Source organism: Pholcus phalangioides, unplaced genomic scaffold, assembly GCF_987345545.1.
Source record: "Pholcus phalangioides strain wild (caught in Gottingen) unplaced genomic scaffold, Ppha-v1.0 ptg000015l_1, whole genome shotgun sequence".
NCBI classification, from domain to species: Eukaryota; Metazoa; Arthropoda; class Arachnida; order Araneae; family Pholcidae; genus Pholcus; species Pholcus phalangioides.
In genome coordinates, this window is record NW_028301608.1 from 73,841,525 (window position 1) to 73,865,239 (window position 23,715).

At 36.0% G+C, this 23,715-nt stretch overlaps 1 protein-coding gene across 4 annotated transcripts in view; it reads left to right on the plus strand.

Annotated features, from left to right (window-relative positions):
• Positions 1-23,715, plus strand: part of LOC149076665 (pre-mRNA-splicing factor CWC22 homolog) — a 336,314-nt gene that overhangs the window by 236,195 nt on the left and 76,404 nt on the right. For all 4 annotated transcript variants that reach the window (XM_089244291.1, XM_089244289.1, XM_089244288.1 and 1 more), the window contains exon 13: positions 23,278-23,355. In XM_089244291.1, the coding sequence (XP_089100417.1) occupies positions 23,278-23,355 (78 nt within the window). The remainder of the gene's footprint in view (positions 1-23,277; positions 23,356-23,715) is intronic.

Here is a 23,715-nt window from a genome sequence, read left to right on the forward strand (position 1 = left end):
TAAGTGTTTAAAAAAGTTTATTACATCATGTATGTAATGTTGATTTCTGTTATTATTCAATTATCTAGATAACCACTGATACTTAAAACAATACTCTTATTGCACATAACATTGAAATATATCTAGCGATCAAAATACTAAATTGTAGGACTAAAATGTCATTTAATTTGGCAATGCTAGCTTGTATATGTCAAACTTGGTTTATTCTTACTTTTGCACTATGATATGGTACATTTACTAGTATTTATAATGCAATGGTTTTCCAATTGAAGCTGTATTCAAACGTGCAAAACAAATGCTTTGGGTATCAAGTCTTGTCAGCTCTGCTTTGGTTGAAAATACTCTTTAAAGCTGTGTGAATTTATACACACTGATCTAAGAAATTTTCAGGCGAAAATAAATGAGTTTAGTTAGTGCATTAACAGATGCTGCGTCAGAAATTTTATATGGAATAAAATTTTGGGCAGATCAGAAAATTTAAAATATCAAAATATATATATTTTCCTCAGTAATTATAATTCTGAATATAAAACCCTTTAATCTAAATAAAAGTGTGTGTTTTTGTTATTTAACATATCTATCAAGTTAACAAAAACTATTTGACATCATTGACAGTAAGATTTTGATAGTTTTAATACCGAGTTAGTTTCTGGGGTCAAAAACCTAACCCTGATGCCCTATCATACATATTTTGAATAAGCAGCTCTAATTCACTTAACAAATTGAACACAGGTAATGAGTAGCTTAGATAAATAAACCATAAAATTATATTTTATATGTTCTAGGCTCTTTATGTTGAAAAATTCAAAAGTGCAAATTATAATTAATATTTTGTTTTAATTATTGTAATAAATTAATGTTTAAAAATAAAACATTGTAATATGCCAAAAAGTAAGTTTTTCATCATGTTGTACACCTATTATGTTCAAAACATTATCAAAAGGCATTCATTTAGGTTTTTGACGGTTTTCGACAGTTTTTGACGGTTTAAACCAGTTTTTGACAGTTTAAACCAGTTTTTGACGTCAAAAACCCAACCCTGATTTTAAGAGTTAAATTCTTGGCCTTAAGACGTACCTGGCTTGAGGATCCAGGTTGTCATTCGCCTCAAGTTCACTTTCTGGCTCACCAATTGCATTCCTTTCTGTGTTCACTAAGTGCAAGTGTGAAAATCGTTGAGTGTATGGGATCATTCTGTTTACATGTGTGTTGAATGTTTTTCTAGTGTTATGTACATGACAAACTTTATAATTAACTCTTGAAAATCTCTCCAACACTTTAAAGGGACCTTCGAATTTAGGTTTGAGCTTCTGTGACAACCCTGGTTTTAAGTTTGGAGTTATTATAAAACATAATGACCCAATTGGATAATCAAATTTTTCATTACTTTTTCCAATTCTACTGTGAGCCATATGTTTAACTTCTTGTTCCTTTAAATTTTGCAAAACTTTTTGAAATACTTCATTTAATGTTTGTACCAAGTGTTGTATGTACCCAAATTTAGACTCGTGTGTTTGTGTTTCTGTGTTCAAAGTGTATGGTAATCTGATATCTCGACCATGTTCAAAAAAGAATGGTGACTTGTGTGTTGCCTCATGTATTGCTGAATTCAATGCTAACATTGTCTAAGGCAGACAAGTGTCTCAGTCATTATTACTACACATGGAAGCCAAAATATTAGCAATGGATTGGTTTGGCTTTTCTACTCGTCCATTGACGTGTGCAGAATATGTGGAAATGCATCTTTTCTGTATACCACGTACTTTACAAAGTTCAGTGAATTCTGCACTAGTGAAATATCTAGTATTGTCTGTAATTAATGTGTGTGGACTTCTTCTATGTACAATGTAATTGTTGAAAAAAGCTTCAGCTATAGTTGTTGACTTACGGTCTGACAGTGGAACTAGATGTATGTATTTCGAAAAATCATCTATCATGGATAGAACATAACTGTGACCTGATTTAGTAGTTTTTAAGGGATCAAACATATCCATATGACACCTTTCACCTGGACTCTCACTTTGATCTACTGGCTCATTTGGAGCAGAAGTGACGAGAAAGACAGGTTGTGCACGAGTTTACAAAATTCTTAGTGTCTGTGTACATGTTATTCCAAAAAAAACATTTCTACTAGAGGATAGTATGTTTTGGTGAATCTCAAATGATCTCCTGATTCTGAATGTACAGACTCCAACACTTTAGCTTTGAGGCAATGAGGGACACAAACTTGTTTTCGCACATCTTGACAAGGGGATTTTGAATGTTGTTTTGGCAAATATAAGATGTATACAAGGGCGTAGCCGGGGGGGGGGGGGGACTTGGGAGTCTGGTCGTCGTCCCCCCCCCCCCCCCGAAATGTGAGAAAATGACCGAAAAAAGGGAAAAAGATGGCCAAATCCATTGTTCTGTCACTTTGGTCCCCCCCCCCCCCCGAACGAAATTTCTGGCTACGCCCCTGGATGTATATATGTACAAATATACATCTCTCGTCGATCAGGTAGTTTCTATATTTAGGGTCTGTGTTCGATTCTTTAACATTGTCAATTATTACTTTTAATTTATTATCGTTTTGTTGCATTGATGAAAGTTCATCAGGTTCAGGAAAAACTATAGTGAAAGTGTTGACACTGCGAGACAAATGGTCAGCTACTGCTTTTAATGTTCCCTTTACATAACATATCTCGTAGTTAAATTTTTCTAGTGCCAATTTCCAACGCAATATTATAGAAGATGGGTGTTTATTGGATAGAAAGCCCTGCAGAGGTTTATGGTGCACAATAGATGGCAAAAAATTCCAAAACAGTGGCACTATACTTAGATTGGGACTGATTCAATTTCTTAGAAAAGAAATACAAGGGTTTCACTTCACCATTGGGGTATTTCTGTTCAAGAACTGCACCTACACCTTTACATGATGCATCTGTTGTTATCTGCAGCTCTGCTGAGGGATCTGGCAATGCCAAAACAGGGGGCTTTAATATAGCACTCTTAATGTCCTCAAATGGAGCTTGAGCCTCGTCATTCCATACGAATGGTACATTTTTCTTCAAAAGTGTAGTTAGAAGGGTGGGCATGAGAAGAAAAATTCTTGATGTACCGACGATAGAACCCACTACAGGCTAAGAAAGATTTAATTTTTTTCTGATCAGTGGGGACAGGAAATTCATTAATGGACACAGTCTTATCCTTATCTATCATCATACCGTGAAGAGTAACTATGTACCCAAGAAATTTACAAGACTTTGTGAGAAACTGACATTTTTCGAGATTGAATTTGAGACGAACATCTTCAAATCTCTGAAGTACCTTTTCTAATAACACCAAGGGTTCGTCAATAGTCTTAGTGAACAAAATAATATCATCTATATATACAAGAGCACCGTTGTGTAACAAATCACCAAGAACTCCCTGAGCAATAGACTGAAAAGCCTTAGGTGAATTTTTCAATCCAAAACACAACCTATTAAATTCATATTTGTCACCATCAGGTGTAGAGAACGCTGTTTTGTGTCTATCATCTGGATGTAGTGGTATCTGATTAAAAGCAGATTTCATGTCTAATGCCGAAAAATAATTTGAACCTGATATCTCGTGTAAAATGTCATCTAGTGCGGGAATGGCAAATTCTTGGGTTACTGTGATTTTATTCAGCCTACGAAAGTCAAGAACTAGGTGCCACTTAGTGCGCTGCTTGACAAAAAGTGCTGGGGTGTGTGTTATATTGTGATTGAGATTTTGATACGATTCCAGCCTTTTCTAAGTCACTGACTTGTTTGCGAAATTCAGATCTCAAATTGTAGGGGATTTTATATATAGGACATCTTATGGGGTTTTCATGTTCTAATGTGATTTAGTGAGGTTCGGTTAAAGCTGCTGACAACTCAATGGTAGAGCGAGCAAAAGCACTCGAATGTTTCAACAGGAGTTTCAACAGTTTGTGTTTGAGATGTGTGTCAACACCATGAAAAGAAAAATCCTTCTCACACAAAGGTAATGGTCTTACATCTGAAACATGTCTGTATGTCTGTGGTAATCTCTTCGAAGTTGTTGACAGTACAAATTTTCATGTTTTTATTTAACATTATTGGGTTACTAGACAAGTTAGTGATTTTTACGCTGCTTTCTCGTTTGTCACTGTTTACGTTAACAATAGGAGAAATTATCTCTACACCTTTGTGTTGCAATTTGGGACTGATAATCACTCTCGCTTCTACACTAGAATGTGCCAAAACAGGTACATGAACATTAACAATGGTGCTTTGGTTAGGGGGCAAGTAGGTTTTATTTTTCAACCTCATAGATATGTCGTCCCCGTTCAAATTTGTTGATTTTCCCCCCATCTCAAGATTTACAATTGGTACAGTGATGTCATTAAATTTCAAATAATTGTTCTTCGTGTCAATGATAGATCGCTTACTTTTCATAAAGTCATATCCCAAAATAGCCTGATACCCGGTCAGTAATTCAAATTTTGTGACAAAAATTACGTTCAGTTCGTAAATTGCCTATAGCAATAGGAATTTCGTACGATTCACTGATGGCTACGTCGCCTCCATTTACTGCCATAATTTTAATACTTGCCTTCAACAGTTTCAATTTACCTTCTGAATTTATTTTACCAAAAAGATCTGGAGAAATGAGTGAAACCGACACTCCTGAATCTATCAATGCAAGAAAATCATAGCCATTTGAATTGACTTCCACATCTGGCAAAAAAAATTTAGGACCAAAATTTGAATTTTTGGGAGATCGCACAGGTGGCGCAACACAACTATTTAATTTTGGCGTCTCTGTTGCCTGTTTAAATTTTGTCTGTTTCCCTTATGGTTTCCCTGAGTGTTGTGTGCAAAATGCACTCTCTGTCCTCGTGAGTGTGATCGATTGCTTTGTGTATTTTCTCGTTTTCTCCAACAATCCGCTTGCACATGTCCAACACGGCCACAAAAAAAACATGTGAGGTGTGATCGTGGTGTGTGTGTGTTCGGCTGTTTCTCTGTGTTAATTTGTTGCGAGCTCAGATTGTGTACTTGCATACTGAGCTCTCGTATCTGGTCGCTCAATTGAGACACGATGTTTCCTTCTGATTCTTCCCTACTCTGCAGTGAGCTTTTTGTTTAAAGTTTGTTGTTTGCCTCCTCGGTTAGTGCGTCAGTTACAGCTTGGTCAAAATTTGGAGGGGCTCTGCTAAGCACATAGTATGTCGGGTCTAAGCCTGGCAACAAAACGAGCCTGCAGTAGCCTGTCATTGGCTGCTGTGACCTCTGGAGACATGGCGGCTGTGTTTTGGAAAACCCTGTTGCCAAGGTGTCGCACTCGAGTGGCAAAATTTTCAACAGATTCCTGTTCCTGCTGTGCACATGTTGCCAGGGTATGCATTTGGGTAGCCGGGGGCACTTGTTTCTCAAATCTCGAGACCAACTTCTGGGAAAACTCTAAAAAACTGGAAATTTGGTCGTTTTGAGGGACAGAAAAAAAATATGCCTCTGTGGTTGCCGTTAATTTCAACTTAGCGATGGAAATTTTGTCATCCTTGGACCACTTGCTGAGTCGCGCCACTTTGTTTATTTTATTCAAAAAATTTCTCACGCTGCCTGAACCTTCTCTCGAAAACGGAATTAAATCCACAAAAGAAGCATTGAAATTTGCTGTGGGGATCTGTCTGATTGTGCGTGTAACCACCGGTACTCTGCGTTGAATATGTCTATTCATTATACCCTTTTTTTTTCAAGATGCAATTATAAATACCTTTGAATACACAATGAAAATTTACAACATGAAATATTTTGCACAAGCCACCAAATTATTTATTCAAGACTTCATTACAAATTCTTGCGTCACGTGGTTTCACAAGAAAAACAAACGTGGGTCACATTAAAATAATATTTTACCAAACAACAAAAATACTGATGGAATCGTGAATATTGCAATTATTTCGTTAAAATAAAATCATTGATTGAGAGACATTGCACAATATGAAGTGAATGGATGCGGATTAAACGAGGATTGGTCACGGTACCAGTGATACGAAGGACCAGTTGTATCAATTAAAATTATACATTACAATTCAAAATAATTACCCTTAACTCCAGGTTCTATTGCTCCTGTTTATTCCACAACCATTTATTCAATTCAAACTTTAAAATATACATATTTGTTCAATTACGCGAGGTGGCAAGTTGTGGAAGGGAAATGAGTCATATTTTACTCACCGCCGCCAGGCAGAGGGGTCCGCACTTGTTGCTGTTTTCTGTCACTCTTCTCAACGTTTTTCCTTCTTCCTAGAGGTCTCATCCTCTGTCGCCAAACGACACCCTCTTTTGCGCCAAACAGCGTAGTGTTCCCAAGTTATCACTTACGGTTACGGTTGAATTAAGTAGGGAAATTATCACATAAATTATCTCTATATCACTATTTTTCCTACAGGTATTAATAACATTTTACCTTTTTTTCATTTTTCTTACTTTGAATATTCTAAATGTGTATGTCGTAGTTAAAGAGCACTATGTCCATTTTCATCAATATTGGGATAACACTATCAATTTGCAGTACTTTCGTCACACTAAAAAGTTCTAAATCTAGGACACTAAATCCTTTTCAAAATAAATAACAGATATATTAACACAAAAGAGTTCCATAGTGAGATGTACTGTACTAAAAAAAAGTTTGTTTGCACTTAAAACTGGAGAGTTAAACGACTCTTCCATAAAATATCCCTTTTGTTGCATGGCACCTTTACCTCTGGCGTACAAAAATTCAAACTGAGCAAAAAAAATGTCTACCTTTTCTATAGCTTCCATTCTACATATATATACTTGCCACCAGGGCAGAAACTAGAGAGGGTCGGGGAAGCAAATGCCCCAGGTGGTGAAATTTAGTTGGCGAGACAACTTTAGGTGGGAACAAAGAACAAACACTTATAGAATTATCAAATTTTAATGTTGTAGGGGTGGCAAAAAGTCCTAGTTACAGCCCTGCTTGCCACTCTAATATTTCCATAACTAGGCTGATGAAATTTTTGCACATCGCTTTGACAATAATAATTATTCATGCATTTTTTACACAAAACTAGAGAATTTCTTCAGATTTCGTTTTTCAATCTTCAAGTCTCTAATTTTCACCCTTGCACTATTAGGCCCCACTTGAAAGGTGTTTGTTTTTCCACGCAAGCACGGGCAAAACGTGGGTTATTCCCGCCTATGGGTGGGAATTATTGCTTGAAAACCCTATTCTTGAGGGTAATCTGTGGTGAATTCATGATAAACGACCTTCAGTTACCAAGAGAACATATCCACACTCCCCCCAAGAAACATGTCCAGAGCAATCAAGATGCAGAATATTTCACTGAAAACGAAATGACTCAGACTTTCTCCTACAGTCACTGGTAATTCGCAATGCCGCATGGGGGCATGCGATAGCGAGTGACAGATTTACATGTGCATGTATATTCTTAAATTTTCGTGGACAGTTTTGCATTTTTGTGTCCATAGCCTCTTTATAGTCATATTTTTCCATGGGCCCCATGCACTTGCATATATACCTTCCGGTTTTTCTATATGTCTACGCTGATTTTATAGATAATTTTTTGTGCCCCCATACATTTGTTGTACTAGTGGTCCTCTATACTGCTTTGCTTTTCCAAATGTCGCCACTGATTGAATAAGATGCCAGGGGCTCTGCCACCGGACTTATCCCGTTGCCGAAATCCCTTCCAACCCAGCTTCAGAAATGTCACCACTGTGTTTTGATACTTCATTTTCTGTGACCCTGTTCATTTGTTTTGCACCGTCCACTGTATAGCTTTGTTTTTCCATATGTATTTGCACTTTGAAGTTAGAGAATGCAGAAACAAACTTCAGCCGTCAACCATTGTGTTGCAAAAGGGATTCAAACCTGGATCCTCATGATGAGAGTCCAGCACAATGCTATACATTTCATTATTATTTATTAGGGCTAGGATTTTTATGCCCTAAAAACTTCTTAAAAATGCTCTATGAAAAATGTATTTATGCCCTTATATAAAAACTATATATCTATATATATAAAATTAAATTGATTTTCTGTATGTCTCTCTCTCTCTCTCTCTGCGTGCGTGCGTGCTCTATACAAATCTACAATTTTAGATCGATCGTCACCAAATTTTGCATATATACCAAATGGGACCCGACTTGAATGATAGGATACTTTAAAATTTCGTCAGAGTAGGGCAAGTGCCCCAAATGGGCAAAAAACTATATCGGGCAACAATGGTTGCTGGGCCTCAACAATCACTTTCCGAACATTTACTTTGGTTACCATGGTTCCCTAGCAATGCGTTTCAGACGTGTATATGCCTTTACAATGGTTTGTCACTTTTCTAATCCTGTTACTATATGTATAATAGTTTATGCCTTTACAGTGGTTTGCCACTTTTTCAATACTATTAGTAAGAAGGCTTTTTGAATAGAAGTCATAATCATCATCAGCGAGGTTCAGGAAAAGGGTGATCCTCATAGGAATCAGTGTTAGAATTGCCGATTTTACTGTAGAAATGTGGAAATTTGGTGGGATTTTCCGCCACATCAACAATTTTAAAAATTGTATTGAATTCTCGATTTTTGAAATATGTATTGAGTTCGCTTTGAGATATACGAAGCCCAGAATATTAAATATGAAGTAATTAGCCGAACATACTTTTGAGTTGGATATTCATGCAATAACATTGATTTTTAAGTTTTATATTTACATCTTCTCAACCATGGAAATTAATATCTCTGTATTGTCTTTTGATATTCAACTGCATAAATTCACATGTGGGTTAGGATATTTTAAAATTAATTATGGGCCCTTAAAAAGTACATCGAAAAAATTCCACAGCTTTAACTAAGCATTTTTGGAAGCTGGAACAGGCAGATGGATAACTTGAAGTTTGGGGGGGGGGGGTGAATTCGAAATACCTAGCGCACGTGCCCCCTTAAAAAAAGGGGAAAAAAACTATTCATTTCTATGTTTCTTTAATCTAGATTTATTTCGTAAGTTGCCATATTGGTGAACATGGTTTGCATGTCCCTCAAAGAAAGAGGGAGATATCAGGTGATCCAAAAAGCCTCATTAAAGAAAACCCAGGCAGCGCCGGGTATTATAGCTTGGCGCATTTGGCCAAAATCCTTATTATTTAGATTACAGGATATAATCTATATCGATCATCCAGATTTATCTCCCGCATTTTTGTAATTATACAAATCCCCATTCCTCTACCATTTTGGCAATTGTGCAAGTTCAAAACATTTATTTATTTTTGTAATTATGCAAGTTGCAAAATGTTTTTCTTTCATTTTTGTCATTATACAAGTTTGTAGCATGTTTTCTTTCCCATTTTTGTACCCAGGCAACGCCGGGTATTATAGCTAGTGCCCTATGAAACAAAAAAATTTCCAGAAAATTTTTTCATTCCTATCTTAAGTAACACTAGTTTTGGCAAAATAATATGATAAGGTATGTGTTGATGCAGTCTAAACTATTTGGAACCATTACTTATTGTATGAACAAAAATTCTTCACTTTACTAACCACTATGAGTATTCAGAGAACCAATAACATACCTTTCAATTTCTTTTACAGTTAATGTACCAAACAAACCCACAAAAAAATTTTAATGTAAAAACATTAAAAAATTTTTCTTCATCTAGCCATTGAAGACCTTGTTTATGTTTTTTGATGTTGATGTGCTGCACAACTTCCGTATCCCGCAGTTTGCAAAACAATATTGTTTCATCTGTACAGAACACTTTCTCACCATATTCAGAAATGAATTTCTTCAGTTTTTGTGAAGTCCTTTGCTTCCTTTTATGCATGTTGAAAATTCGATTTGACAATAATACACGAATCATTCACAATCGATACAAAAATTATTTACAAAGAAGATACTATAAGGGTATCTTCCGAATAATTTGAAAATATTGAGGCTCTGGATTTTATATGGATGTGCTCGAACTTAATCAGATGCAGTGATGGTAATCTCATGGAGCCAAAATTTCCATCAAAAATTTCCCTTTTGAGTAAGTTTTTCCCACATATTCAGATTTATTGTGCTGCCATCCATAGGTGAAAATATCTAGCCAAATATTTAGCTTTAGAAAAGCATTGTACAAATTCAAAAAAAAATTAATGATTCTTTTTATTTGATAAAAACTCAATTTCCTACGAAAGCCAAAAAATTTACCCCATGAACTGATTTTAGCCAATTTTTCCCATGAGTTACAATCACTGATTCAAATGATGAAGGCCCCTTTCACACGGAGCGGACGTGGGTCCGCATACCCTTTCACACGAGCACTAAAGATGCGGGCGAAACACCCGCATCTGGAAATTCGTGCATAAAAACTATTTTTTTCGAAATTTTTGTAATTATTTTTCTCCTTCACCCCTGATTCAATGCCCATAGGCAGCCTAGAGGCATTCTTTGGTAATTTAGTCTAGAGCCCCATAGAATATGGGTCTAAAGATGTCTTCATTCCGATCCTCACAAGTAGTCGATGGGAGAAAATGTCTTTAAATATTTTTAAAAGATTTTGAAAAAAAATCTGTCTTTTCGGAAAAATATGGAAGAAAAATTTTTTCTCCAAAACATCCAATGTTCGAAAAATCCAATCCAAAAACATCCAAAACATTCAATGTTCCAAAAAAAAAAAATTCAGGAGATATCAGAGAATTTGCAAATAGGAAAAAAGGGGAGGGGTGGAGACTTTCAAAATGTCTGTGCTTAGAAATATTCACATCACAATTCTGTCTTAGGCCATGATTACACTATAAAAGTTTTATAATAATTCTTTTAAAAAAAGCAGCTAACCTCTGTTCGTTCTAACTTGGGTCCTGATGTAATTAAAAGCAGGTGTGCGATCCCAAAATGACTGGTTGGAGAACATTCCAGGTTGGGCTTAAGTGTTTTGCGGCCCCTCTGAACAAGGGTTTTCCAATACCACAGGGTGTCCAAGGATTCTCTGGTGCCCGAGAACGACTGTAAAACTCCTTCGTAGTCATAAAAAAAATGCCATTTGGCAATAAATATGGACAAAAGTGTCCGCTTCCCAGTGAAAAAATTGCAACTGCGCCCCAGGCACTTGAAGATTTGGGGCTCTCAGGGCTAGAAAATCGATTTTCTACCCAAGCCCTCAAACTTAGAGGCTCTCTATCTTGGACTGAATTTTAAGCTATTGCTTTGCTAAGAGGTTGAGAAGCCAAAAAATTTTATCTAAACATTTTTATTCCCCTTTTGTGGCGCCAAAAATTTAGCAGCCCGGTGCGGCTGCACCCTTCGCACCTGCCTAAGTCCGGCCCTGAGAACATTTCACCTTTTCTTACTGTGCAACACCGCCAAAAATATTGTCCTTTGTCCCTCATACTATAAAATACCTCATAATTTTTATTTATTTTTTAATATTTATTCCGTATTATTTCAAAGTTATCTGGAAGACGGGGAAAAAATATTTTTTAAAGATTGGTCACAAAGCGTTTTTGCTGCTATGTCTTCAGGGTGGGTGTTGACAGGATACGCCTTTCTTACTCAAACACTACCATCCTCTTTTTAAACGGAAGTTTCATTTTATTATTATTACTTCTATTCGCAAACAGATTTGATATACACTTGTATACGCTTTTTCAAGAGGTCTTGCAGGAAAAAGAGCTTTCTTTATCATTTGATGACATAAATGAAATATGTGTGTCTATCTTGTTTGGCACAGCCATTTAAAAATTCATTTTTTTGCAGCTGCTCTGGACTCCTATAAACAAAGTTGCTGTCAACAAGATTTTTTTCTCACCTACATGCTTTGATGTACACTGGATACAGGTGGGGGGGTCACTTATCATTGGTGGTGAATATACGCATTTCCGGAAAATTCGCACTTCTGCTTAAGCAGCTTGTTGGGAGGAAGTAATATTTTTTTTGTCGCAGGCGGGGAGCCGAAAAAGTCTGAGGATTATCACAAAGATATGAAGGTAAAGTTTTGAAAATCTGGTTCGAAAGAGTAATACTCATTTTTGATTCAGTTAGCCTCATTGTGACAGACACTATAGATCCCGTGAGAAAACCTGTCCTCGGGGCCCATTAAAGATCTCAGTCCAGGGGCTCCTGATACTGGGTGTTGGGGTCATGGCTCGCAACCTACGCACGGATAAAAAACCGAAATTGTCTTGACAAAAAACAGGATAACAACAGGTTGAAGTAAAGAAACGAAATAATGTGGATGACTCTCTCATCAAATTGGAACTGCTACAGCCCGGGGATTATTATGAAATATTTAATTATACAGACCCACAAGAAAAATAAAAAGCATCAACACAACGGTAAGTTGTTCATAATTTGTTTAACGTTATAATTGGTAGCATATCCGGCCCAAGAAAATCATACGGCCTAAATTATCTCAGAAATGAAATTGTAAAATTCTGAAGGGAAAAAATTTGATTTTTTTTTCCTACTATCTGCTGTAAAATAATAAACAACTCGCACAAGCTTTTGTAACAACCTTGGCAGCACATCCTGCCGCAAGACCCCCAGGCTGTGATCTTATGTGGGCCTTCAGACCAACCTTTCAACAACCCTTCTATATAGTAAACTTTTAGCTTAAAACATGAAAAAATGACAAGAATTGTCGCGGGCAATGTCCGGGCTGGAGCCCTGTCATCCCAACTCTTGAGGCGTGTGCCATGACAAAAACTTAATACCTTATAAATTTTTTTTTTTTGGGAGATATATACCTCTTTCTATTTGAATTAGTGTTATCAACAGTTTTTATTTCAACAAAATTTGGAGAACAGTGAAAAAAATTTTCCAGGAAAATTCTTCGTAACAAATTTACAATCTCATGTTTGAGAAAAAAACGCACGTGTTCGGAACACGTAATGAAGGGCCGTGTAAAATTACAACCAATAGAGATAAAGGATGGGAGTGATATCAAAAATTGGTACAGCGGTTTAATTACATCAGGACCCAAGTTGGAGCAAACAGAGTATAATAAATTTATCGGTTGCCGATAAATTTATTAGTTGCTTTTTTCAAGTTTTATAAAATAACTTTCATAAACCTTTTATAGTGAAATCCCATCCTTAGATTAGTCACTTCTGAAATATAAAATTTCATTTTTTCAAGTTTATAGACTGAATATCGAGTAAAATATACTTGTAGGTATCGGGGGAACCACCAAAAATATTCAAGTGCTAGGGTCTTCAAACGTCCTAATCCAGCCCTGAGTGAACACCGTACGTAATTAACATTGTTTAATAAAAGCATTTTTTTTTTTAAGTTTAAAAAAATTAAAAGATTAAAAATTTAAAAAAATAAATATTTAAAATATTTTAAATATTTATATTTTTTAAATAATTTCTCAAATATGTAAAAAGAAAAAATATATATTTTTTAAATTTAATTTAAACATTAAAGTATGTAGTCAATTAAATATTCGTAATGAGCAGAACGGCTTATAATTTTGGTGCCGTCAGTGGCCGTTGTTGGCAGGTTTTATTGTATAAAATTGTAAAGTATGGACAAAAGGCAGTTAAAGTTGCTATATCTCCATCTCAGAAGAAAACGGGATAGACGTATGTGGGTACATTATATTAATGAACAGGGACCATCATATGGTGTTTTTAAGGTTATTTATGGCAAATAATGAAAAAAATTCCTTGTAAAATCATCTTCGAAAAGTAACCAAAGATGCGGATGAATTCGCTCCGCATCCGCATCGTGTGAATAGTCCCGAATAACCCAATTGTCAAAACTTCTATGTACAGATGCAGAGCCCGCACTTAGGTTTTGACACATGCGGACGACATCCGAACCTGCATGAACATTTCCTAGGTGCTGAGATATTTCGGCTTGTCTGAAAGGCCCAGTATATTCCAATTGTTAAAACTTCTTCAGGACCCGCATCCGCTCCGTGTGAAAGGCCTCTAATCTATTTACAGCCACACACCAGTGTCGTTGAAGGGCTAGTATTTTTATGCTCTAAAAATCCAATGACATTGCTGATTGGTTTTCAACGGTAGTGTATGACGACCAGTTCTCAGACTGAGAGGATATTCGATCCACATTATGACTTCAAGTGGGGGGAAACTCTTTCAAAGCTTATTTTTGCTCCATAGGAAGAGAAAACCCTGTGCAACAACATTGTCACACAATCCTAAAAGCTGTTGCGTAAGGACTTCTTCTAGTCCTAGTAATCGACAGTCGTGACTGTTTATAACAGACTAATTTTTTTGTGTGTTTTCTTACTTATTTTCATGGCTCATTTTGGTTGTATATATATGTAATACAGTCAAATCTCGTTAATGAGTCATTCTTGGGAGAGCAAAAATATGACTTGATAAGCTGAGTGACTCGTGAAACAGAGTAAGCCATAGCTGTGCCAATTCCTGCCTGAGCATAATTGGGACTTCCAAAAAGTGATCCGGTAAACGGAGTGACGTGTTAACTGGGTGACACACTAACAAGGTTTGACTGTATATATATCTAAGAATGCATGGTAGAGTACGTCTTCTAGAAAAATGTCTGTATTATTTACTATGTCCAATATATTTATTTGTGTTATGCAGTACTACGATTCAGATAATTATGTATGTTCCTGTATTTTTTTTAAATTTTCTTTTTGTCCACACATGTGGTAGTATTTTGTTGTAACATTATTGTATTGTGCTGCTTGTGTGTGACCTAGACCCTGTTCTGCTCTGATTTCCAGTGAGTCTTGTTATCATTCATTTTCAGAGGCACCTGTTTGTTTCTTCTGTATTTGAGCATCTCTTTTTGGTGGGGGAGAGTGTGACGTATATCTATAAACCAGTTTTCCCTCTCTCTATATCACTTTCTTCTCTCACCCTCTACTTCATGCAGGAGCGAAAAATTTATAAAAAAGGAAGATCCTTCCATTCTTTTTTTTATTGTTGATTTAAACTGGAGTTCAATAAAATAAAGTTGTTGGTAAACAAGAGTTTTCCTTATTATTTAGAACATCATTTCTCAACCTTTCTGAACCCAAGGACCAGTAAAATGTTTGAAACAATTTTATGGACCACTTCTGTTCTGTTTTACGAGACATTCCTGTAGTTTTGTTTGTTCTGATTTTTTCATACATTTGTCCCGTTTTTCTAACGATGCTTATTTGAATTTACAATATTTACTAAAACCATCAATACACAGTGCTTTCATAAACAGTATATAAATAAATTATATTATGATAATTATGGCAAAAAATAAATAAATATTCATCCCACATATTTGTCAGGTTCAACATTTTTTCCACAATTTTTCTGCAATTTTAACAAAAATTGGTGATTGTACCAACTGCAACGCTTTTAATGACAGTTGGTAATGTCCAGGGGCGTCGGAAGTATTTTTGACCAGTGGGTGCTCACACAGGCGTTCGCCGCCCCCCCCCCCCTGAAGGATATCAAAAATTGAAAATGTATTTAAAAACACAAATATATTTTTGTATAAATTATGTATGTCAGGGGTGGCTTGAGCCTCGGGGTAAAAGTCTCACCATGCGAGACGACATTGGTTACACATCACTATGGTGTATAAGCCGCTTCAGTGAAGTGATCCCGAAAATTCGCAACTGTGTTTCTAGCTAGATAAAATGCATAAAAAATTATTTTTCTCAGATAGTCATTAATGCACTATAGTTCGAGTGTTTTTACAGACACAAAACATTCTCTCTCTCTCTCTAAACTTTTCTGCAATTATATTTCTCTTTACTCCTGATTTAATACTTTTCCCCATAGCAAGTAAGAGCTATCGCTGTTTATATGCTGCTACAATATTGTATCTCTCATCTATTTACTGTTCGGCTCCAGTACTTAATAAATTAATTTTTTATTTCCCGTGATAAGATACTTTAGTAATAATTTCTAATAATTCATTATTGGAATCTTATATAAACAAGAGTCATGGTTTTTCTTTATAATTATTTTTGCTACGAGCCTAATCTATGAAAATATTTTATTACATAAATCTTTGAATTTTTATACAAAATGTTTTCAATGGTTACTTGCATGTAATTATGATAGGGTAAGGTAATTAACCAGTCAGGTGACCAATTAATGTCTCCTTTTTAAAAGTTTGAAGGTAATAAAATGCATTTTCCTGATTACAATTTTTTATGAATACATTTAAACTGACTTCCTCATTTTTTTTAAATCACCAGAAAAAATATGAGAATTTAAATAATTACTAATTAATTTTCAAAAATTGAAATAATTAGATTAAATATTGGCGCGACGGCATATGCTGTCATAACCATTTGACTGGTTAAGGTAGATGGATACTTTCGGAATAGCATACAATAATTACCACCTGAGAGTGTTGACTGTGAAGAGGTCAACTAAAAATAGGGTCTTTAAGCAGACTGTCGAGCCATCGAAGAGTAAATTAAATTTCAAATAATTTGGCAAGTACCAACCAAATTTATTGTGGCGCTAATCATAACCAATTGAATTAGTATTTAGTCATGCCAGAGCACTGGTTATAAATTTTTTCTACAATTGAGAGAAGGGGAACAACAATTAAAATTAATTTTTTTTCAGTGGCTTCTCAAATGAGGTGTGACTCACGCAGACCCATGGAGCCACAGAAGAGGCACCACATCAGGGTTAAGGAAAAAAATAATTAGAGAAAAGTTTGAAAAATTTTCCTAAGAGTGCAATGAAAAAGAGGTTTGGCTGTTCTAGCAATTTTCATGCAGTCAGATGCACCAACTTCAGGACAGTAACTAGCTTGGGCACCGAATACATCATTAATTTATCATCATGAAAACTTATATCGCAGTAAAATATTTCATTTCGTACTTTGAACAGGGCCGTAGCTAGGGTGGGATCAACTGCCTCGGGTGCAGTTTTAGGTGGGAACAAAAAACACCATTACAAAATTATCGAATTTTAAAGTTGGGGGGGGGGTGGCAAATATCCTAGTTACGGCCCTGCTTTGAATAGTGATAAAAAAAAAATTAAATACATATAAGGAAATCGTCAGGGAAAATGAATTTTACATGAAATATAGAATTCTTTGCATTTTACATAACCTTTTATCGTCAATCTTCATTGGATTCAGCTTATGCACTGCTTATTTTTCAAATAATAGGATTAATAATGAAAATTAGAATACACAAACTCACCCTGATGTATTTTCATCGAAGAAAAACTTTTCTTACACACTCGAGCACGACAGTTTCAACTGTAAATCTATCTATTCAAGTCTGGTAATTAAGAGACATAACACTCTGCCGTTAAGTTTGAAACAAGATCCTATGAGAAACAGTTTCTGTACGAAAAATCTACCAAGATATCGCTGATAAAAGTTTCGTTTAACATCAAATTATCTTATATGAATCTTACCACTATCTAGTGAATTCACCTGTTGGAAAATCCAAATACGAAGTGCCTAGATCTTCGATAGAGTACTTATGTTTGTACTTCATCTTCACTGTTCACACCAATGGTTCTCAAAGTGTGCATCGCGGCTACTAGGGGCACTGCGCTGAGCCGTTGATATTTATGTGTGCCGGTTCTGTGCTTTGAAGCGATTCTTTGTTAGACTATTGTGGGGAGCTGCGAAAGGGGCAATGCCGCTATATTGGCAATCATTCTGGCCAGCAGTAAACATAGGTAGTACTGTACTTTTACTCACTATCTAGCATGCAAAAAAAAGAAGACGACAACTAAGGCAATTAGCACAATGCCGTTGCTGTAGGCACACCCATGCTAATAACATAAAGAATTGGCCATTGGCTAAATCGGACAACCAAAAAAATCTCACAAGCTTCTACAGCTGATTGTCGGCAGACTTCACTGATTGTTTAATAGCATTTTTAGCGTTGGGGAAAATGAAAGAACTTCGGAGAAAAAAAAAAGAAAGAGGAATATCAATGGTTTCAAAATCTTACCTTTCCTTCTTTGGAGTTACCTCCCCCCAACCTACATACCATTTACCCCACACAAATATATCCGCTGCTACTTCCGCACACAAGGGGATGTCAGTCAAACTGAAAAACCCTGTCTTTGCATATGCTCTTTGGAATTCCTTCACTAATTGTAATAGCCACGAGCACTTTTTGATGTTATCAGGGTTTGAAACTGGAAGCTGTTTCTTCTCCCACGAAATGTAAGTTTCAGGAGGGGAAAAAAAATCATGTATCCCATTTCAGAAGAAAAGGATTTGTTTTACGAAAATTGCGTCCCCCCCCCCCCCTCCACCTAAATTTTGCGGCCAGGTGTGACCGCAACTGCCTAGGTCTGGTCTGCTTCAACAAAATAGAAAGTGAAAAAACAAATTTGCTATACATTAATGTAACAAAATTTTTTTACATTAACAAATTTAGATATCAGTGGTTCTAAAAAGTGCACGTTGCGGTTCCTAGTGGGTGTCACTGTGACTTTGCAACATTGATGCATGCCTGTTTCATGCTCTAAATTAATTTCTTTCATTACTTCTAAAAGGCAGAGGAGAAACAATGGCTAGGACCAGGTCCGGGACGATTCTCATCATTTTTTTTTGTATTTCACGCCATAAATTCATTATAAAGGGGCCCATGAATGTCAGGTTGCTGCCCCCCCCCCCCCGCAAAAGATACCATTCTAGGGGCTGGCATCTTTTGCGCCCTCACAATATCATGGCCTCCACATCCTGGAGGGGCCATGCACGCGGGAGCCGTGTTTGGCAAACACTTGAGAACCACTTGATATTGTATAAGTGGAACTATTGCTTACCTAGCTGCTTGTAAATGAAAGAAGGTCCAAACACTCAGAGGACTTGCCTTGATGAACAGTGGATCTTAACCTGTATCTACTCGCAGCCCTTTTTAGTATATAATTTCTATGACGGAGCTCCGTAGATTCGTCTCTTTTATTTATTTATCAAATTTACTGATTTATTTTATTTTTTTCGAGTGACTGCGGAATCCCTTCCCAAAGTGTACATGGAGCCCCAAGGACTCCGTTTAGCACCGGTGGAGAATCGCTGGTCTAAGGAAATAAATGCACGCACAATTGCACCACTCAAAACCTTATAAGCAAATTCTTGTATCTGCCGGCATAGGCGTACGCTGAGTTTTCTCGAAGGGGGAGGGGGTTCCGATTTTTTTCCCTTCGGGGAAGGGTTTTTCCGGCAAAATAACACTATAATCTTGGCTCGAGGACCTTGTGTACGCCAATGTCTGCCGGTATCAGTCATAAACAAGGGAACAAATTTCCTTAAAAAATCTTTGCAGGCATCCATTTACTTGATTCAAGCGTTTGTCTGGATCATCCCATCAATGCAGAATTTTATTTATTGTAAAACACTTTTACCCTGAGATAAAGGAAGTACGCCTGCAAGCAGGGTCCCAACTTTTTCACCCGAGGCAAGCCAGAATTTTAGTGCCCCTTGCATGAAGAGGAAGCAGTTAAAGAATGAATTCGGCGCCCCTCCTGGTTTAGTGCCCGGGGCACCAGTTCCACCTGCTCCCCCCTAGTTGCAGCCCTGCCTGCTGGGACAGAATCATTAAAAAAACGGGTGTGGGCTCCATAAATACCCATCGTAGGTGCCTGAAAAGGTGTGTCACAAATAACCACTGCATAAGTAGAGCAACACGACAGAACAAGACGTATGAGATGAAGAAAAAAATATTTTTCATTTTTTGTTAGGTTTTTGTTTACTGCAAAACACTGGGTGCTCAAGCAGCAGCAGCAGCCCCCGGTTCCGACGCCACAACAAAACACATGCATCTGGATACCCTCCATCCCTTAGGAAAAATAGAGAAAAGGGACACAAGCAGAAATGTGAGAAAGCGGGGGCGAAGAGATGTGTGGGGGCACTACAAGTAAAATGTTTGCTGTATTGGCGCCTAAAGGTTCTATCAATTGTGATGGCAATGGGGACTCCAGCAAGATTCAAGACTCATAGAGAGGAAACAGGCAGTTTTTCCTTTAATTTTTTTTTTTTGTGTTCGATATTTACGGGGGAAAAAAATCAGAAATTTATATAGGAAATTTTTATTCCTGAATCAATTCTGTGGGTGCTCGAGCACCCCCGGCTCTGACGCCACTGTATTTCCTTACCCTCAAAGCGATGCTGATGATGATTATGACGTCTATTCAAAACCCCTCATTACTGGGAGTATTAAAAATGTGGCCAACCATTATAAAGGCATAAATATTATACATATACATATGCTAACAGGATTAGAGAAGTGACAAACCATTGCAAAGGCATAAAACACATCTGAAACGCATTGCTAGATAACCACGGTAACCAAAGTAAACGTTCGGAAAGTGATTGTTGAGGCCCAAAAACTATTTTTACAGACAGTTTTTTGCCCATTTGGGGCACTTGTCCTGCTCTGACGAAATTTTAAAGTACATATCGGTTAAGTCGGGTCCCATTTGGTGTATATGCAAAATTTTGTGACGATCAAACTAAAATTGTCGATTTGGATAGAGAACATACACACACACACACACAGACAGACAGAAAAATCAATTTTACATATATATATAGATTTGAAACTTCGTGGGAATCGTGGGTATTTTGACTGGATGAAGTTTTCACGTAGCCATGTAATTCATGTCGTTTTGAGCTCTTCTGGTTTGTCATGAGATAATCAAGAAAGCAATTTGTACAGCTGTTCGGTCCCCAGTTTATTCAGTTAAGTACATTGTCATGATCATGGAAAACGTGCCCAAATCGTGATACAGCATTCAGCTTTTTTTTTGGAATGTGCTGAGTGGTATTTTGTGCAATTAAATGTGATACACGATTTCATTAAAAAAATTCGCATTTTTGTTGCGTGAATTTTATATTTAAAACTATTATTATTTTGTACAATTCAGTTTTTCGTAATAAGTTTGCAAATGCTCGGTAAAAAGAAAAACGTCTCTTTAATCTTTCGATTTGAAAATTTTGACTCGGAATTCATTTCATTCTGTCTTTTTGAAAGACAACTTTTACTCCTCTTAGAGATCTTAAATTATTTCTTTTACTTTCAATTACATTTGTTCTCTAGAACAAAAAAAAATCACATACTCATAGTGGAAACTAGGGCAGGGTCCTCGGAAATGTTTCGAACCTGTGGGTGCTCGTCTTGAGCTTTATATTGGAAATTACGATTTCTCAATCAATTCTGGGGGTGCTCAGACCCGAGCAACAAATTACCGTAGGTGCTCGAGCACCCCCGGCCCGGACACCACTGGTAATGTCCCATATTTTATCCTATTTAAGATCATAATTTACCGTATTTTTTCAACGAAATGTGATCATTTGAATATTTTTGCAAAATGCATTTTTCTTTACTGCGATTTGTAATAGCCCTTTATTCTCTCCCCCCCCCCCTTCAGCAATTTCTGAATTAATTAGCACATTGCATAGTAAGGCAACAAATTTCATTTTTTGAAAAAAATTTAGTGGTATTCTGTATTTACAATAGCAATTTCCCTCGATGATGTATGGTGAACTGAAGTATGAAGGTAAAATTTTTATTTGAATCCATGTGTATATTACTAATATCAATTACAGCGGTTGAATAATTTTTCATTCAGTGGGAATTAAATTTTTGAGTCTGCCTTTGGACCACCTCTGACCATAAGTTGAGAAACACTGATGTGGAGGATAACTGTTCATTTTCAGCCAAAAATGCTTCCTCACAGAGTAATATACTTTTACGTGAAAATTTTTGTTTCTCTAAATAAGGGCTTGATAAATCCAAGACTCCAGCCACCTTGGCAACTAAAACAGTGGCAGCTCAAGTGTTTGATGACTGAATTGGGTTCCGAGTATATCACAAAGTTTTTAGAAATTTTGTCGGTGTCAACCAAGAAATATGAAAAGAGGTCTCAAAGTCTCCAGAACAAGTAAAAAAAAATATATTATGTTATCTTAGACCACTTGGTAGGCAAAATATTTGGCTCTTCTGAAATTATTGGTGGGCTCCTACTTTTTTCTCCAATTTTTCAGGTCTTGCTGTGGATATTTTTCCATTGCTATCAGAAATATTTTTGCAACCCTTCACATACCATTCTTGACATGCCTCAGATTGGCCCTGTTGTAAATCTTGTTTAGTAGGTTGATGAAGAGTTTATATATCCAACAGCAGAAGACAAAGGGAATCATCCAATTCATAAACAGTTGTGAAAAATAAAAAAATAAGTGAATTATTTTTTTTAATTAATGGTGATGATCAGGGTACGCTAATTTAAATCAAGCTGATTTTTTTTTTAAATCATTGATTTAAGTTACAAAATCTAAATTTTGTTTTTCCTTTACATAAATTCAGTGACATTGAATAAATGTAACCTGGTATGGTTTGCATGTAATTGATATGTGATAAAGTTCATGATTAAAAGAAGTATAGAAGATCTTTTTTTTTGGGGTAAATATAGACTTGAACTTAATCCCTAGATACAGGGCAGAAAGGAAGCTGCTCTATTTCTAGATTTTGTGCATGGAAAACATTCAAGAAAAATATAGGGAGCTAAAGTTAGCTAAATTGCACTATATTCAATACATTGCAATGTGGCACTAGGGTTCCCATGATTAAGGAACATAGGAATAATTTTTTGTATAAAGCCTTGTCTATTTGCTAATCCAAGATAACACTAGATTTTATACCAACATAGATATCATTGGACTTTTCACTTTAGTTTTCGTATTAAAATTTTGAGTTTGCTCATGTTTTTTTTACCAAACTCATTAAATCTGTGAAAGAATGAAAATGTGTAAACTATTAAGCAACATGCTTGTCGGAAACATAGCCACCCAATTATGCAAAAAACAATCTTATCAATAGAACTTATTTTATTTAGTTGATGCTGAATGGACCTTTGGTTGTACATTGAGTGAATTGAGATGTCTGCACCAGATATATGATGCTGAGTTGCCACCACTTATTCACTGTAATGGGATTGGGCGGTTCATGAATAAAACCACTTTTCTCTACAAAAAAAAAGTTGATCCATTAAGTTTGTTTGGGCGCAATGACCTTTCATGTTACATAACCACAGATTTTTGGTGTTCATATTTTTTGCTTGTAGTTCGTTTGTAGTTTATTCACTAATGCTTATTTAAATTTGAGCAATTAAGAGAAAAAAGCTGGTGATATGAAAATATGCATTCTTAATTATGAACAAGATTTGTTTTAATTAATTAGCAGTGAGTTAATTTTAATCAAAAAAGCTGATTTAAATAAAAAAAATCATGGTTGTTTTTTTTTTCATACCCTGGTGGTGGTAATAAAAAAGAATCTAATAGTTTTATACATTTCTGATCATTGTCTTGTTATTTCAGATTGAAATGTGCTACATGATACTCGATTGTTGTGCACAACAAAGGACATATGAAAAATTCTTCGGCTTGCTGGCTCAAGTATGTTTCTATTTCCAATATATTCTTCTGCAAATGAAAATATGTAAGCTAGCTTAACCTACACTAAAATCTTACACCTTATTGAACCATGTTGCTGTTTCATGAAATTATTAACACATAAATAGAATACTTTTGAAAAATTTGATTTTAAACTGGATTCCATATCTTAAACTAATGAAATTAGCTTAAAGTTTTCTACCTAAAAACACAAAAAGTTTGCTTAAGGTTTACTTAAGGTCATAGCCGCAGTTAAATAATTATGGATAATTCTCTTCTACCTTCCCCTCAATGCCTAATAAATTATTAAGGAACAAGTTTGAGGTTCCTCCCTTTCTAGTCCAAGACACCTGATGCTTGAAT